The sequence below is a fragment of the Rhodamnia argentea genome, chromosome 4 (assembly GCF_020921035.1).
Source record: "Rhodamnia argentea isolate NSW1041297 chromosome 4, ASM2092103v1, whole genome shotgun sequence".
In the NCBI taxonomy this organism is placed as follows: Eukaryota; Viridiplantae; Streptophyta; class Magnoliopsida; order Myrtales; family Myrtaceae; genus Rhodamnia; species Rhodamnia argentea.
This window is the reverse complement of record NC_063153.1, coordinates 27,243,779-27,261,529: the sequence shown is the minus strand read 5'-3', so window position 1 is coordinate 27,261,529 and position 17,751 is coordinate 27,243,779. Positions and strand designations below refer to the sequence as shown.

Genomic DNA, 17,751 nt, shown 5'->3' with positions numbered 1-17,751 from the left:
CCTCTCTTGTAACAGCCACAGCAACAAAAACTACTTACATTGAACTGGAAAAGATAGTCTCTTAACAGTCAAGGTCTATATCTGATGTAACTCCATATCGTATCCTCGATCATGCTGGATTACTTTGAATCAACTGGGGAAGAAGCACAAGGACCAAGGCCATGAATGAACAAGCAAGCATCCCATTCACAGGCAAAATAACTGCTCATCATGAGAACATGGACAGATAAACTGCTTTTATTTCACATGATACACTGTAACACCAACATATGGTTGGGGGGAGACCCTAATAACGTACGGTGAAACGGTTGGAGAAACTATCCACACCCCAATGCCCGGAAAACCAAGGCTCGGTTAGAAAAAACAACCTCGCATCAAGAAGGTTGTGATGGCAGACTGCCTGAGCAGCTGCCATAGCCCAAGCCCTAGAACACAAGGCATTGTAAAAGTGTGAAAAGCAACCACGACCATCACCAAAACTCTGAAGAATGACCCACCAACATACAAGGATCTGGAACAAGAAAGACCTGTCAGAACCGAAATATTCCTGTAAGTGCAAGGATCCAGAAGCAGAGAAAAGCCGATCGCGAGCAGCATAGTTGACCAGTACGATGCCAAGCTAAAACAGCAGATACCAACCCAGGCATCATAAAAACTCTTTAGAAATGATGAACTGAACCACAACATGGTCGGGACATTCTCAGGAAAATCTGGCCATAAACGCTCCCATTGTCTCGGGGAGGCAAAACTACTAAGAACAGATTCCCAATTTGAAAACCTGCCAAAAAGAAGGCCATATTCCCTGAAAAAAGGACCAAGCACTGGATTACTTCAACACCCATATCCGCTGGATTCTGGACCCAAAAACTGACACAAACTGTAGCTGTCCACATATGCCGAGCTGAATTCTAAGTCTTCTTAATAAATAAATCCAATCAGAACTGCAATTTTCATCTGCTCCCAATCAAGCGAGAATATCACACCGCCAAAGCTCTTCCAAAAGCAGGTCGACCGAACGAGAGCTGATTGCAGTGCAATGTTGGAGATTTAAACCTAAAAGGGTGTGACCCACTTTCTTAAGAGCAGGCAAGCAATTATCTGACACCAAAGAGCAACCAGACACGGAAAGGACTTGCAAATTCAGTTGACTAGAAGAAGCCAACGCCGTCAATCCAGAATCCGAAATTGCACATTTCGAGACATCGAGATCAGATAGCAGTTGGCAATTTTCTGCAATAGCCAGCAAGCCCAGATCACCAATTTTCGTACAACCATCCAGAATTAGCGCCTCAAGGGTTCTACTGTGCAACTTAGCCATTGCTGAAACCACTTGATCTGTCAGGTTGATGCATCCACTGAGGTTAACCTTCACAAGACCAGCTTCACAGCATTCAAGCAGTTGTAAAAGCCCGTCATCTGTTATTCCTGCAAGTCCACTCAATTCTACCTGCTGCAGATGTGGGCAAATCTTCCCAAGTGCCACCAAGCACGCATCAACAAAGCCTGGGCAGTTGCGAACAGACAATGAGTGCAGGGACTTGCAAGAAGACAATTGAGGTGCACTAAAATCAAACTCCTTAAATCCCCAGCAGTTTGTCAAAGCAAGGGATTTTAGTTTATCCCCACAATCAATGACGAGACCAAATAGTCCAGAAAGGGTAATCCTGTGGCACTCCTCCAATTGCAGGCTCTCGAGTGACCTCGCTGACTTAATGAGAGAAACAAGGCCACCATCTGATAGGAATGCAGATGAACTGATATATAACTGCTTAAGATTAGGGCAACCTTTCCCCAGAGATTCAAGTCCCAAATCAGTAGCACCCCGACAAGCAGCGACTATCAAAGACCTCAACCTTTGCAAACCATGACCATTGCCCATGACCCAAAACCCTCTCTCAGTGACATTATGGAGGCTGGTAAGGGATAAATCAGTAACAGCCGCGGCATAGTGCCCAATGACCGCAATAGAGACATCAGTTACATTTAATGCCTGCAATTTGACCTTTGTCAAGGCACCACCAGCCCTAGAAATCAGACCAACAATGCCCTGATCTCCAACACTAGGGCAATTTTTGATCGAAATGGACTTCAGATTCTGGCAGAACTGTCCAAGAGCTACCAAACCTTCATTTCCAATGCCAGAACAGGACTCTATTGAGATATCGATCAAATTAGGGCAGTTCTTAGCAACTGCAACCAAAAATTTGTCAGTAATTTTGGGACACTGGCAAAGATCTAGCTTCTCAAGCTGGTGACAACCATTTGCAACCTCGAGTAAACCTTCATCTCCAACAAAAGGTAAGTGCCAAAGGGACAGGGACCGAAGGGAAGGGCAACCATGTGCTATTGCCCCAAGACCAAGGTTTGTCACTCGGGACAACTTGCTTCCCCTGATTGAAAGTTTGCCCAATCCCCCACGATCAGCAGTTCCCACAGCTATGGCTGCAAGACGAATGTCAGTAGCCTTTTTCCCTTCCAAGCTCCTAGAGAGAAATCCATCGTCCTCAGAAATCACTTCCTCTCCCACATTAGTAGGAGCCAAATTGTTCTGTGATTTATCACAGCTGAGTTCATTAGGGCATATGTTGCTTAAAAGCATGAGCCAGCGCTTGGAGACACAAGCGCAGGCACTCCTCTCCTGGCCTCCTGGCAACCTTCTGAATATCTCAAAGAGACACTCATCTGGAAGAGCTTCGATTGTGTCCTGCCTTTTCTGCTCGAATAGGTCCTCACTGAAAACAAATGGTGCGCTGATGCGGGACCTCTTGCGAGGAGGAAAATACACGTCCACATGGTTACCAAGGGACAAAAACAAGCTGGCTTCCTTTGGGCTTGGGTATATTGAACCCCCAGAGTAAAAATCATCACCTCCTGAGGAAAAAAAAGATACGAACATGTTCAGGTTACAAATTTGCCCACTGCTGTGTGACCTTCAAATTAAAGATCCACGGTTCGCAATTGCTTTTCACTTCTTCAAATAATTTAACTCAAGCTTACCTAAAATACTTTTAAGTGTTGTACCGGATCAAGGTTCAAATTTTCAAGTATCTTTCAATTATCAAAAAGAAAAAATTGAAATCTCCATACACATAAGGTGACAGCTGTGAATGACCTTCGAAATTGAGCTAAAGGGAAAGACAAAAATCCTAGAAAACAGCTGAACCCCCAATACCAAATATGCAATCAGCTTATCCTAATATCAATTAGCCTATCATCAACACGGACCAATTCAGCTTATCGCAAAAATCACAACAAAGTTGAAGCAACTCCGACTAGATCAGTCTATTATCAAACCCAAATCAAACCAAGCTGCTCCAAATTCCATAAATTTGTTTCTAAGCAACTCCGACCCCTAAAAAAGCTAAATTGAGCTATTATCTAGAACAAGTACCTCCTAAGTAACCTAAAAACAGAAGATTTTTAGCAACCCACAAGCACTAGCGAGAGAACAAGCTCAAACAACAAAGCAAGAAACTAATTCCACGGGCAGAGCTCTGGGGTCTTACCAGCGAAACAGAGGACCTTTGACATGGGAACGGCTCCGAGAACTCCGGGAGGCGGATTCCGAACCGATCGCGACCCAAAAACCCTCGAGAGAGAGCAAAAAACGCAGATCCCGAGACGATCAAGAAGGTCAGGGCGATTTGCAGAGCTTGCGGGCAAGAATGCATGAGAGTGGGGGGGAGTTGAGAAACCCTATCAGATAGGGCAAAAAGAAGATTGGGGAGAGGAGGAAGGGAGAGGGAAGGTGAAGAGGAGAACGATGAGAGGTCTGGGTATACGTAAAGATGGGAGCTTTTTATTAATGGTGGTGGCCCCGGTGGGGAAGGAAGCTTTGACAGGGGAGGAAGGGGAGAGAGAGTTAGGAGGGAACAAAGAGACACATGCAAAGCATTTGCGGAAAGAAGTGTCCAAGTCCAATGTAAGATGCATTGTACCTGTGCATGGATGATGGCAATTGCAAGTTTAATATTACTCAAATTACTCTCTCTCTCTCTCTCTCTCTCTCTCGTTTGTTTGGGTGTGTTTGGATGCAATGGATGAGAAATCCTTGGACAAAATTGTCCAAACCCACGTTTTTTTCGCGAAATAAAAAAAGCTCACGTAAGGATGGACGTGGTGAGCGGAGCTCACCGCTCCGACCCGAACGGGACAACTTCTTCTTATATATAGAAAATGGGGATAGAGATTTTGGTGAGGTGGGGCGTGCCCCAACCCGACCCGACCCGATCCAAAATAACCCCCCAAAAGAAATGGGGGTGGGGATTTTGGTGACGTGGGGTGAGGACATCAATCCCGTTTACCTAATACATTATACATAGAGGCGATATGATTTTAACATAAATTGCAATCAAAATAATTTTATGATATTAAGGGCGTGAATGATAATCATTCTGCTATCGGGAGTTATTTTTAGGCGAAAATAGATTTTTTTATTTGTACTCCCTGGACAAGTTTTTAAGTAGAGAAACATGTTTGATAACAACACAAAACTTATGTTCTCGAAACAGAAATTCGATTGATAATAAGATAAGATTTCTACAATTGCCCGCCGTCGAGGCCTCGGCCGGTGATAGGCGGACGGTGATAGGGACACGAGAGAGAGAGAGGGAGATTGCATGCGAGGGAGAGGGAGTAAACAATGAGAAGAATTCTTATTTTAGTTTCGATCTCAAAAATAGAAAAGTAGAAAATTTCTACTTCTTATTTCTTGTCCAAACATATTTCTAAGCTGAAAAGCGAAAAGAAAAATTCATTTAACTCTACATTAATTCATATATCACGATAACATAAGATCCTAAGCATTAAATGATACATTTTTACTGTTAATATGTATACTATACTACAATTTAATGGGAAGAACAACACAACAATCTTAGCAATTAATTTGAAATTTTATTTAAACTATCTGGGCAAAAAGAAATATGCGACTACATGATAATCATCTCTATCTACAAATAGCTTAAGTATGAAAAAGCATTCGTTAAAATTAAAATGTAAGTCCATTAGAATAAACTTAATAAGCAAAAGTCATTAGTCAACTTGCGTTACTTGACATTGTGAAATAGATTGGATATGGTGTGTACCCAATTATAGATATCGCGAAAATAGTCTCGATGTATTTTCCATTGTCTATCAAGTTGGTTTCTTGAATTTCTTCATGCCTAATTTATTACCTAACTTCCTTTTATCAAGTTATAAGAACAGAAAAAAGCCCTAGAGTTGATGTAGACCTAATTCTCTATGTTACCAAAACATTCCAACTTCATGGTAGTGTTCTTGAAGTCCTTCATGCCCAGCCCGCTCGCTTAGCAATGTTTTCTAAAGCCTCTTTGAAGACATTTAATGATTATGTATATGTAGGCATGTAAATTGGCTTCAAAATCACTTTGAATAAAATTGACAATTGAATTCTATGTGCTTAACAAATTTGGATTAGTAGCAATGCTTAATGCATCCACTTTTTTTTTTTTTACAGGAGGCAACCTAGAGATTCCTAATTTTTTAGTACATGGGTTTAGGGGCGGTTGATCGAGTTGATTAAGGCTCATTCTTGCGTGGTCTAGAGTTGCTTGTCACGATTTTAATCTTCTAGTAGTTCCTCAAATTTCAGGATATTTTAAATGTATCTAAAAATTGTTGGTTCCGACTTATGCTACGTCTAGAATAATTTTAATCTTCTCTAACTCACAACAAGTGGGGTAGCTATGACGAGCTCGCTCAAATGATTATTTTGATAACGAATCGATAGAAATGGATACACCCACGACCTAACTTTGATTTGCTGTTTTTTTTTTTTTTGGTGCGTGGATATACTGAAAATCTCAATTATACTGACATCCAAATATCTTTCTTTCCGAGCATGTGTCCACTTGTACCATTTTTTATTCCAAATTCTCCATGGCCGGTGGTTCTTACAAAAATGGAAAAATTCTCTCTCTCTCTCTCTCTCTCTCTCTCTCTCTCTCTCTCTTCACATAAATTAATTTTTAATTTTGCCACTTGAGAAAGTGAGAGATGCAATCCTCGCGGCATTAATTTTAAGGATTAGGGTTTTCCTAGTACTATTTCACTTCCCTAGATTCTCTCACGACCCAAGTTGATGGTCTCCTCTCTCTTCTCTTTGTTAAGGTTTACCAGCTCATGTGGGTCGGACCACGATGCACTTTTATCGGTTTAATGATACATTTAATCTGCTCAGATTGCCAACTTTCTACAATGAATGTGATCATGAAATCAACTTTGGGCCAAAGCAAGTGGGTCGATTTATTTTTCCAGTTTTTTTTTCTTTTTACGGAAGCGCCTCAAGACTTTTGTTTTTTGTTTTTGGTTTTTTTTTGTAACGTTAAGAAGTGTATTGAACTAAAAATGCGCTGATTACAAAACAAACATCTACCGCACACCACAACGTGTCACTGAAAGCACAAGGGCGGTTTAGGTGAGAAAAAATAAAAGACAACTGGAGGCCAAACGATCGGCCAGCAAACACATACAAGCGAGGCCAAGAGTAGCAGCCGAAGAATAGACAACACCTATACAGAAACTACACATAAACCAAGGCCAAACAGGCGGCCAACTACCAAAAACGAGCAGGGCGAGAAACTACACATAAACCTCGAAACTCTTTTTAGACGATACCGAATTCGAAATTTTATGTCGCATCCACGATGTTAAAAGCGACTAAAGTCGAACAGTCGCATAGGTCTTAAGAAATTAAGATATGCAGTTTGCAAAAATGGAAAGGATAACATATTAAGTGTAAATTAAGGAGTGGCATGGGCGCTCAATCATAGTCTTTCCTTTCCTTTTTTTTTTTTTTTTTTTTGGGATTGGTGATGCTCAATGGATCTGTCCATTTCCATTTCATCAACTTGCTAAGGGAAAAAAACCATGTGTTGATAGGAAAGGGAGCACATGCGTGTTGTGAAGATAAGCTTCAATAAGTTAGCCATGGCAGCCATGTGTATGAAGGGCTTTAGCTGGATGCGGCTATTTCTCTTTCTAGGCAATCGCACGTCTCGGACATTCATGATCTTGTCGGCGGTTTAATATTCAATTTAACACTTATACTCCGTTTGTTCACGGAAAAATTTTTCCTGAAAAACATTTTTCTCGATTTTTGGTGTTTGGGAAGTGAAAAATACGTGGTCGAAGAAAATATTTTTCAGTTAATGAAAAATGTCTGTCTAAAATTTAACTCAAGATTTTAAGACGTAATGAGACGAACCGTAAGTGAGGTGAAAGAACTGAAAAATCGAACTCAAAGATTTTCCAACTTTGATAACCACTTGAAATCGAGGGAGCAACTATTTATTCCTAAAGTTTAAGACACTAGATGCAAACTGGACCGAAACCATTTATAAAAATATAAAAAAGGGCATATGGCATAGACATACGTAATATAAATACCTGGACAATGAAGATTAAAAGAGCTTGGCTTAAATATTATGTTAGAAAGTCAAACCTAAAAACTCAAGCTAATAAAGTACAATGCTTGAATACATTTTATATTTTCACCGGAATATTATTAAGGTGGTAACAAGTTAGAACAAAAGTTAAGGATTTGAAGTATCTCATCGCAACATGAACTGGGCAATAAGTATCATATATATGAACATTAAGATAAGCACCCATTTGCTATTATCTTAATCAGGACATATGAGATCACGATCTGGTTGTCCAACACTTGCATATAAACTATGTTCCGTGAGTCATTGGTAAATCCACTTTGATATAAACTAATACAAGACGGCGATCCAATTTGATTCAATTTCCCTCGTCACTTTCGTAGCTCGAATTCCGACACGAGAATTCCATTCTAAATTGTGGGAAGTACAAAGGACTTGTCCAAGTTCGATGGACTCCATATCATCTTAGGCCAAAGATTGATTGATCATAGGAAGCTAAACACTTTTTTTTTTTAAACTCTCGTGCCCGGTCAAAGAAGACTACTAGCATTATTCAAAAACCCCAATTCCCATCCCCACTTGGATTAGATTACGTGGCTTGATAAGAAAGGTCTCGATTCACCTAGAGAGATCCCCCTTGGTATGCACGACCTTCATATAAAATTCAAAACTTCCTAAATGCCCTTCCTAGCCTCGCTCTCCTTATGGGTGTATGTGGGTACCATATTCTCTTAGCTTTATCTAATTCATTTGGTAAGTGCATGCATCGAACCATGCTTCTTTTCATGGCCAGCTAATCATACCACTTTCACAACATGCATGCATCCTCTTCCTTGTCAGTCTTTCTTTACCAAATTCGTGATTCGTATGACCAACTTGGAGATTTTCTCTTTGGTGAAACAAAATATTCGAGATTTTCTTTTCTTTTCTTTTCTTTTCTTTTTTTTTTTTTGGGGGGGGGCAATGGAGAATGACCATGGAGAATGCAAGAAGAAGAGCTTACTCCAACATAACATGGCTTAAGTAAAAGGATATAACACAATATAGGATTGGTGATTAGCTTTAGTGTATGTGCTGGGAACGTATAACTCGATTATGTTACTCTTTGATATTTATAAAGCAAAGTTTGATATTTCGATATAGATGGGAAAATTGTCCAAAAAGTCCTAAACTTGATGAATTTTTGTCAATTCAGTCCAAAACCTTTTAGTTGTGACAATTGAGTCCATCGGGCCGATTTCGGCCGAAAATTGCTGATGTAGACACCGATCGTATTATGGTGCATCGTCGGTGCTGGCGTCAATAATTTTTTATAATATTTTTCAAAAAAATTCAAATTTTTTATTTTTCTTTTATTTTTATTTTTACAACCTTGGCCAGCGAACGTGTTGGGTGCTCGCCCGGATCCAAGTGAGGGCCGACACCATCGCTTGTTGAACGACGAGGGCCGCAACGCCCTTGCCCGGTTTGGTCGAGGACCGCGAGCCAACGGGCAAGGTGTCGATCCTCACCTGGATTTGGGTAGAAGCCCACCGCCCTCATATGTGGCCCGGGAGGATCATGACCCCCTCGCTTAGATCAAGCAAGGGTCACCGGCCCTCGCCCAAACTATGTAAGGGTTACTGGCCCTTGCCGGCTACAATTGTAAAAGAAAAATCAAAGAAAAGATATAATACAAATTTAAAAAAAATTGAAATATTATTAAAAATTGTTCGTGTTAATGCCGGCTATACCACGTAGGGCGGCCGGCATTCACGTCGGTAATTTCTGATCAAAATTGATCGGATGAACTCATTTGAAAACACGTGAGATTGTTTATAACTCAATTGATACAATTAAAAGGTTTATGATTGAATTGACAAAAGTGCAATAGGTGTATGACTTTTCGGAAAAGTTCCCCGATGTAGATTGGAGTTCTCTAACTTTAAGGGATGGAATATACATCTTAAACTTTACCTTGTACTTTAGAGGTGCACATATCAACATCACAAATTCTGATGCATCAACATGTTATATTTCAATGGCTGAGATGCGTTTCCCTTGTTTTCTTTTCATCTCCCTTTCCTTCTTTCTTCTATCTCCTTCCTCCATGCAGCTCCTCCTGTTCCATGTGGCCGTTTTTGAATGTGTGTGATTTTTTTTTTTTTGGTTTTGGTTTTGGAAGTGAAGTTGCATTCAAACAAATTAAATGGGAGTGATGTGGCTGAATTTAGATCCCCTAATTGATCTCTTGATGTTTCAACAATTTAGAAGGACAAATTCAATTTTGATGTTTACTCTCTAAGCTTGTAGATTTTCTATCTTTCTAATATACTTTTGTTCTCAATTCTGCCTTTATTTGTTTGTTCTTTTTTGTTTTTATTTTTTTTGCAGTTGAATCCGACAACTTTCAGGTTTGTGACGATTAACACTTAATTGAGAGTTAAAATAATTTACTTTGTGTTATGCACAATTAATACTTTGAGAGTTAAAATATTCCAAGTTAAGTATCCTTAATTAGCAAGTAAACGCCAAAGGGCGTCCATAATCAATACCCAACGAATCAAAATTATGTGATGAGCACTTAAAATACGCAAGCGTAAATGGTACACACTATGCGAATATATACGTTCCTCAAATTAAATCGAGTCTTCTATACATTGTAATGGCGGGTCTATTAATTTGCACCTACCTTTTCACTAAATCCACCCCAATTTCACCAAGTTGGCGAAATCACCCTCGACAATCTTCATTTTTCGCCCGGCCCCCTCTAATTTACTTAATTTTCCTTATCATCCCCAATTTCACCAAGTAAACAAAAATCACCCCACTGTGCCTTTTGAGCTAGATCCCTCGTGTTTCCTACGTAAAGTCTTTATTTCAATTTTTTTTTTTTAAGTGAAGACGATTTTACAAAGTGGAATGGGACATTCAAGTCGTGGGGCCGAAACCCGTCTCCCGGTTGCAAGTACGACCACGTCATCGCATTTGTGATTGTCGGGCCTAACGTTTTTCACGAGGGTGAATCGAAATTGGGAGACAAGACCCATCAAGCCCAAGGGAAGAGGAAAAGAATGACGACAGCACAAGTGTCACGATTTTTAAATATAAATATTAAGAATATGAGAAATTATCAAAGAAATCTTAACTCTATTGTAATTGTGTAAATTCAATAATAAATATTTTATTTTTATCAATTGAGTCTTAACCCTTTTGTATTTATGCATATTCAATCAATTCGGCTAATTTTAATTGGAAACTTCTAACGTGAACATCGGGTGGGTTATGTGACACGACCGGAGCCGATGTAGATATTTTTAATAATATTTTAAAAATATATTGAATTTTTAATAAATTTTTTTCTTTTTCTTTTTCTTCTTTTCTTTACTTGTTTTTGCTCTAGACTTAGAACTAGTGAGGGAGGCCGGCCACAGGCAAGCATCGGGATGCCCTCACCCGGACCCAACGAGGGCCGCGACACCCTCACTTTGATAGACTTGGGGAGGGCGTCACGACCCTCGCCTAGAGCCGGCGAGGCCGTCCCAGCCCTTGCCTATGTCCTCGGCCCTAAGTCCAAGGTAAAAAAAAAGTAAAAAAATTAAAAAATAAAATTATTACAAATTGTTCCCCATTAGCACCGGTAATGTCATGTAGGTCAATCGACATCCACGATAATAATTTCCAATCAAAGTTGATCGGAATGACTGTATTTCTTACATATGTTTGTACTCTTCCTTCTGAGCACAGCAGATTTCCCAAAGTGAGAAAGGCACGCTTTCCCCTAACGAGGTCATCCTGTTTGTACCCCGTTGGGTGGAGCATTTTTCACGAGGGTGAATCGAATTCGGGAGACAGAGAACCGTCCAAGTCCGATGTCGGAGGAGACCATGTCTCGAATGGCCGCCTTCGTGTACGACACAAAGAGAGAGAGAGAGAAGAAAAGAAAAGCAAGACGCGGTTTCACATTGGACTTCGATCGTTGCGTGGGTGAGAAATCAGACAATAAGATATGCGGGGCCATGGAACGTGACTTCAGCGCACAAAGGTCGAAAGGACCGCCGCCGGCTTCCTTCCTTCCTTCCTTCCTTATCCCCGTTGGTGGGAAAACTGTCGTGGGTCCATCGGTTGTTGTTCGTGCATCTATCCATACCCCTTCTCCGTTTCTCCCCTGTAATCCGAGACGTTGCTGCGGAAATTTGGCCCCCTTCTAGAGATTCGGAGCATCAACCGCGTGGCTCCGGTCCGGTTTGGAAAAACAGAATAGATACCGATCGAACCGGCTCGATGTATGAAGATATGGCTTCAATGTTAAGCAAGCCAATACTCGAGAAGATACAGCTGATCCGCGGTTTATCTTTCATCTTTCGTTTCTTTTTTGCTTGTTTTGAGAAATGTCTCCATCAATTTTCGATTCATTTGCACCAATTCAATTATAAAACTTTTAATTTCGTCAAATTAATTCTAAACCTTTTAACAATTTGTCAATATAATCCGTATGGCCAATTTTTGCTAAAAAGTGCTAACGTGGATGCCGATTGTTCTAAGTGACATTGCCGGCGCTAATATGGACAAATTTGCAAATTGTTTTACCTTTTTCAAAGTTTTTCTTTTTTTATTTTATTGCTACCCCCGCCTGCTTAGTCCTAGCCCTCACCCAACCCTAGAAAGGAAAGAGAAAAACATAAAAAGGGAAAAACTAGAAAAATTTTAAGAAATTGTCTACGTCATCTTCATACACGCTACATGAGACTGCCATCGCTGACTATACCGCTACATTAGTGGGAGGACTACAATAAAAATCTTCAAAAATTTAAAATTGAATTGGCATTTTTGAAAAATTTAAGACTGAAATAACACAACCGCTATAGGTTTAATTTTTTTCCCTAATTTTGCCCAAATGTTTTTGCTTTCGGACCGATCTTGAAACAGAATGGACCGACCGCCTCAATGTATGAAGATGGCTTTAGTGCTAAGCAAGCCCCCAACACGATTTATGTTTCATCTTTCCTTTCCTTTATGTTCGTTTCGAGAAGTATATATACGTATAAGTCCTCTGTTCAGGGATTAATGAAAATGGGCAAAAGCTCTTCCTTTTTTGCGCATGGGCAATTGGTATTTGGTATGCCAGACTATGCATAGTCATCATGGCTGATGATGTGGAGCGGGATCAAGGTTGATTGATCCTGAATCTTGAAGAGGCCTTCCACGGACATGTTCTGCTTGTTCGTTTCGTGTTAAGGAATTATGCATTTCAAAATGTCGTTAATTCTTCTAATTCGATGGCAATATAGCTTAAGTACCATAGCATTATTCTCTTTCACCTCTTAAGGCTTCGAATAATTTGTTTCCCATTGTTTAGGTAGCTTAGACTTTCATAAGGCAAACAGAACCAGGCGACGCAAACACAAGCGTTTAATTCAATCATCCACACGTTTTGCTTTTGCGAGTTCTTGTGGCAGCCCGGCAGGAAATGTATTGAGGGTCTCCATGCACATGCCTAACCGAACGTTCAGTCGAGTCAAATGCGCAACACAATCAAATGCGGTTTCGCAAAAAACAATTCTCAAGCAGCGTGCGAATGCTCACATTACCGATATCGCTAAGCCATCAATCGTACAAGCCCTCCTGCTCCTCCTGCTCCCAGACGTTGACGAGAAAATCTGTCATTTCCTACCATTTGATCCAAAAGCAATCAGCAGCAACTAACTTGTAACGCCAGTGAGAAAAAAAAAAAAAAATCAGAGAACTTTTTCTTTCCCCTTAAAAAGTCACTTACTGCAAGTGGAATGGGCTGTGGGAAAGGCTTGCTGGTCCCGAGTAGGCTCTCGTAAGTCGCATTCCAGCTACAAAAACATTGCGCTCGAATCTCAGTCCTTCAGCGAGAAACTTCGAGAACAGAGCAAAAAATCGTGAAGCTTATTCATGCAAACATCATTGTAAGGATGAAAGTGAGCCACACACAAGACAAGGTACACAAAGATCCGCTTGGACGTTTTTGAAATGGGTTTAAAGTTTTGAACTTGCTCATAATAGACCCGAGAGGCTCAGAAGCCTAATTCTTGTAACTGGTACTCTTTACTCCTTTCCGTGTACTTAAGAGTAAGCATGAATGGTATATCCCTCAACATAGACCGATTACTATGGATGTGAGCTCAGACGAACAGGTACATCATCTACTCAACTGCATGCCATGCTCACGAAATCAAATATCAAGTATCTTAGTGGAGTTTGAGTGGTTCTTCATGGTGTTGATTTTCTTAAATAAGACCATAATCAGTAATGAATAAATACGATATGAGCTGTAGCAATGTGACAGCTAATTCCAACGATCACCACTTAATTTCCACCTTATGAAACTAGTTATAAGTGTGATCCTAGACAAGAGGTTGAAGTGATTGCTTGGTCCTAGTGGGCAAAGGTCCTATCTCATACAGAGAAATAACTCAAAGAAGCTATCAACTGCATAATATACTTATTGTTTCATCAGAGTGAATACATCATAATTGATGATAAAACTTATTTCACCTGATTTTAGGTTCACGAACTTGTGTGCGATTCTGAGTTCCCTTATTTGCAGTCCATTGCTGCCTTGTCTGGTTCCACAGAAGAAGGCCTGCCCCAGCAAATTGCTCAAATGAAAAGCATAAACAAAAAGGAAAACAGAGAACCTGCATGAATGCAAAGCTAAAAAAGAACTCAAGATAAAATGTAAGCCCTGGCAAATTGTTTCAAGCAGTCAACTAAAGTAGCCAGACCAACATAACATAATGACTGTATTGTTCCCAATCCCAAATCAATACGTCATAGATCAAGAATTTACCAGGTTGACCATGTCAAAACACTCACTAGAAGAGCATAGTTTCTGGCAAACAATAGAAACCCAAAAAATAGCATATGGGGATGATGTAAGAATCAAATTGGAGATAACAATATGCTTTGCCTGCAAAACTACCTCACTACAAAAATAAGGCCTTGTACAACTCATCTTAGTTTATGTCTACAGGCGACAAGGTATATGAACCTACCGTGTAGCCAATATTCATGTGCCCGTATTAGGAGAGAAGTGCAAATTAACATACTGAAGTACATTTCAGGTACGCCCAAGAAACCACTAACCTCTAGAAACAGTTAAATTACCACTGCATGACATTATATTCTAATTAACGTCTTCACAATGAGAAGCCAAAGGTGTTTCGGATATGTTAAACGAAATAATGCATGAGGCAATCAGACTTACCGTGATTTACAAACTCAGATGGGTTGCTTGGTTCCCCATCACCACTATGAGGAGGATCAAGGGTCTGGTTCGAGGTGCTGATGGAGGACAGACTTCTTGGAGAAGGTGCAACACTGTTATCCATTTCACAAGGGCTGGTGCTCCAGTAGTCGTCCACGATGAATTGTTTCTTCACTGCTTGGCCTTGAATTTGCTGTCCCTTTGAAGGATCATTCACAGAGATGCCTAATGGAGGTTTAGTAAAGCATCCAAGACAGCCTCTGCTCTGTTACAAATCAGGTTTGACGAAAAAAAATTAGTACTGGATTAAAACAACTTGATGCTCAATCAACTACCAAACTAAGGAAAATATTATGAGGCCAACTATGCCATCATCAAGTACTTGCAATTGTTTAGATACCAGCATTTCACCACCGAAAGCTTATTCCTACTATGCCATCATCAAATACTTGCAATTGTTTAGATACCAGCATTTCACCATCAAAAGCTTATTCCCAGAGTGATAAAATCTTCCATTAAATTAACTACGTCCCCAAGTATGTCAAAAAAATTTTGCCAAATTTCAGCATAGTGTTATTTAGCCAGGTGAAGCACTGAAGGAAGCTGAGACAATTGCAAACAAAAAGTGTCTCACAATTTAAGGCTACATATATTCAACCCAAACTGGTCTGGCCCTCGCCCGGACCCCACCCATTGCAGGAAATTCCTGAACCAGGCTGCCCTTATTAACTTGGTTATCAGTTTTTGAATGCTCATCTCAATGCCTGGCAAGTCAAATTACCTAGATGAACTGATCAAAGGGAAAAAAGAGAAAAAAATTGCACATCAACATTGTAGACACTAACATCTCCAAATACAATTCCTTCACCTTCAAATACTTTTAGAGAAAATTCCTTACATTGAAAAGTGCCTTGAACTTTTCCCTAAACTTCTCCATGATGTAAAGTGCAACACTACGACAACAGGCTCCTAAAAAATAGCAGCTACTTCTCTTTCCAAGGCATCTATCCAACAGAGAAAACGAACAGCATTTATTTCTAGGATGCATCGATCTCACAAAATCCTGTGAAACGAAAAAGGACTCCCAGATAGGGCAACCAAACACACAAGATTTCAAGTAAAGAATGGAAACTATGAAGGGTCAACAGATTCTTGTTAGAAATAGATCTACAATGTTCACAAACTCTTGAATACTCACTTGCCAAACAAGCAAACTCAAAAGGATTCCATACCAACTGCAAAGCAACCTTAGAGTGTGCATTCCCAAAAATGCACTTGGTTTACATAGGAAGGTAAGAACAAGATACTAACATTCCCAATAATAGCATATAGATGTGCGCATAAGATTCCTGGAACCGCAGAGAAAGTAAAGTTGAGAGCCGAAGAGTTGCAAACAAGAAACAAAGAGGGACCAAGTTCAAGAAACTGATAATAGACACTCTCAATAAGCTCGAACCGATAAAACTGATATATTACCCTTATTTGAACCGTCAAGTATCGAGTCCGATATATAACACGCACTCAATTAAGCCAAAGAAATTTTTTGGTGACATGAAACTCGTATGTATACATCACGGGCGTATGAAATGAAACTCTCTGCCTTCCCGACCTCAGAAGCAATCTAATTCTAATCCAAAAATTTTCATCCTAGCACCAACTGAGACCAAAGAATATCAAAATCACGAATTCTTTTGATAAGTATCAAAATGCATAACAATTCACATTACAAAGGAGGAGTTACAAAAGTATCATATTTAACCAAGTGTTTTGAACAGTAAAATGGGCATTGTAGCCCCTGCATATCTGAGATTCCTGCGATAACATATCCTCCAGCAAGCAAATAGTTCCCAGAAACGAGCACAGAGCCAGAGAGCAAAAGCTCACCCCATGCATGCAAGAATTCGACAGATCGAAGATGGGAGGAATCTCCACAGCTGCTGCATTTACAGCTACAGGAGTCGAGCTCGAGACCTCCCGGTAGAACTGAAGGGAGAGATCGAGCGACCCTGCGAAAAAGAATTTATGTCGAATCGCGTTCATCGGACTAAATCAAAACCCAGAAACAAGTTTTCAGCTTTTGATGACGTTCGAGCCCAGTTTGGCTCCGAAGCACAAGCAACAACAGAACCCGAACCCGAACCCGAACCCGAGAAAGAAAGAAGAATGAACCCCTCCCATCCATCACTTCCCCTAAATTTTTCGGCTTTATAAAGAAGAAGGAGAGACTGTCGCATCAATATGCTTCGCCCAGTACCTCAAGCATGGTGTGAGGTTGATAAGCCGCCTGCTCTCTCTCTCTCTCTCCCCCTCGCCTCCTCTCTCCCCTTCGCCTTCGAGTCTGGTCGCTCGCCCCCTGGTTACTGGCCAGTGAAGATTCAAGAAAGATTTAAGGGGCCTCCTTTGTCGCTGTCAAGCTGCTCTTGATTTCTTCCTTTTCTTACATTTTTTTTTTTCTGAGATAACATTTTGTTCGTTTTTTTTTATCCTTGAACCCTAATTTTAATTTTATTCAATTTTGATCAATAAACTATTTTAATGCGACCACTTTAATCTTTCAGCTCATCTTGATGAGCGGTGAGCGGTTCTAGGTTCTGCCTACCTTTGCAGGGTCTACTTAGATTTCACCTAATTTATTTATTGTATGATTGCGGTGAATAAGCACATTTAATGATCATCGTTTATCGTTACAATCCACTGATCACAATAAAATATTAATAAAGTATAAGTCTCAGTAATAAATATCGCCGGAAATAAAAACCCGCACTAGTGGTTCCATATCACACACTCATCATCTGATATTATAGAATCCTGTGGGATTGCGCGATTCAAGAAAAACACAAAACTTTGTTCCAAGTTCCAAGTTCTGAAGCCTATCTATCGAAATAGATTCCCTAATTTTTGGAACTTGGAAACTATCATGCACATCCTAAAATCTCTGAAACTATGCTTACCTCTAATCTCGGCCATGTGGTTATTCATTTTACCGCCACATTTAAGCAAAATTGTTGGAAAAAAAAAATTAAAAGAAGAAATAATAGACAGGAATTGACAAATAGCACGAGTTGGAGTTAGAGGGATAGAGAAAAAGACAACGTTGCCTTATGTCCCAAATCGGGCCGGCCGAGG

General features: G+C 40.1%; 2 protein-coding genes and 1 long non-coding RNA gene across 11 annotated transcripts; 1 reads left to right on the top strand and 2 right to left on the bottom strand.

The window, feature by feature from the left end:
- Window positions 1-213: 213 nt before the first annotated feature.
- Window positions 214-3,819, bottom strand: LOC115743445 (EIN3-binding F-box protein 1-like). Its single transcript, XM_030678217.2, has 2 exons — window positions 3,507-3,819; window positions 214-2,871 (listed from the first exon to the last, which is right to left on the bottom strand). The coding sequence occupies exons 1-2, from the start codon at window positions 3,529-3,531 to the stop codon at window positions 965-967; spliced, it is 1,932 nt and encodes a 643-aa protein (XP_030534077.2). The 5' UTR covers window positions 3,532-3,819; the 3' UTR covers window positions 214-964.
- LOC115743448 lies at window positions 2,938-3,166 on the top strand. Its single transcript, XR_004015689.2, has 2 exons — window positions 2,938-3,094; window positions 3,126-3,166. It is a non-coding gene; the product is annotated as an uncharacterized LOC115743448 (long non-coding RNA).
- Window positions 3,820-12,899: 9,080 nt separating the features above from the next.
- On the bottom strand, window positions 12,900-16,938 carry LOC115743544. Of its 9 annotated transcripts, none has more exons than XM_030678376.2 (6): window positions 16,857-16,938; window positions 16,510-16,632; window positions 14,626-14,890; window positions 13,914-14,001; window positions 13,165-13,231; window positions 12,900-13,058 (listed from the first exon to the last, which is right to left on the bottom strand). In XM_030678376.2, the coding sequence occupies exons 1-6, from the start codon at window positions 16,857-16,859 to the stop codon at window positions 12,996-12,998; spliced, it is 609 nt and encodes a 202-aa protein (XP_030534236.2). In that variant the 5' UTR covers window positions 16,860-16,938; the 3' UTR covers window positions 12,900-12,995. The 9 variants fall into 9 exon arrangements, with proteins under 9 accessions (XP_030534236.2, XP_030534238.2, XP_030534237.2 ...); XM_030678378.2 differs by having other exon boundaries at window positions 14,626-14,885; XM_030678377.2 differs by having other exon boundaries at window positions 14,626-14,885; window positions 16,510-16,631; window positions 16,880-16,925.
- Window positions 16,939-17,751: the final 813 nt, after the last annotated feature.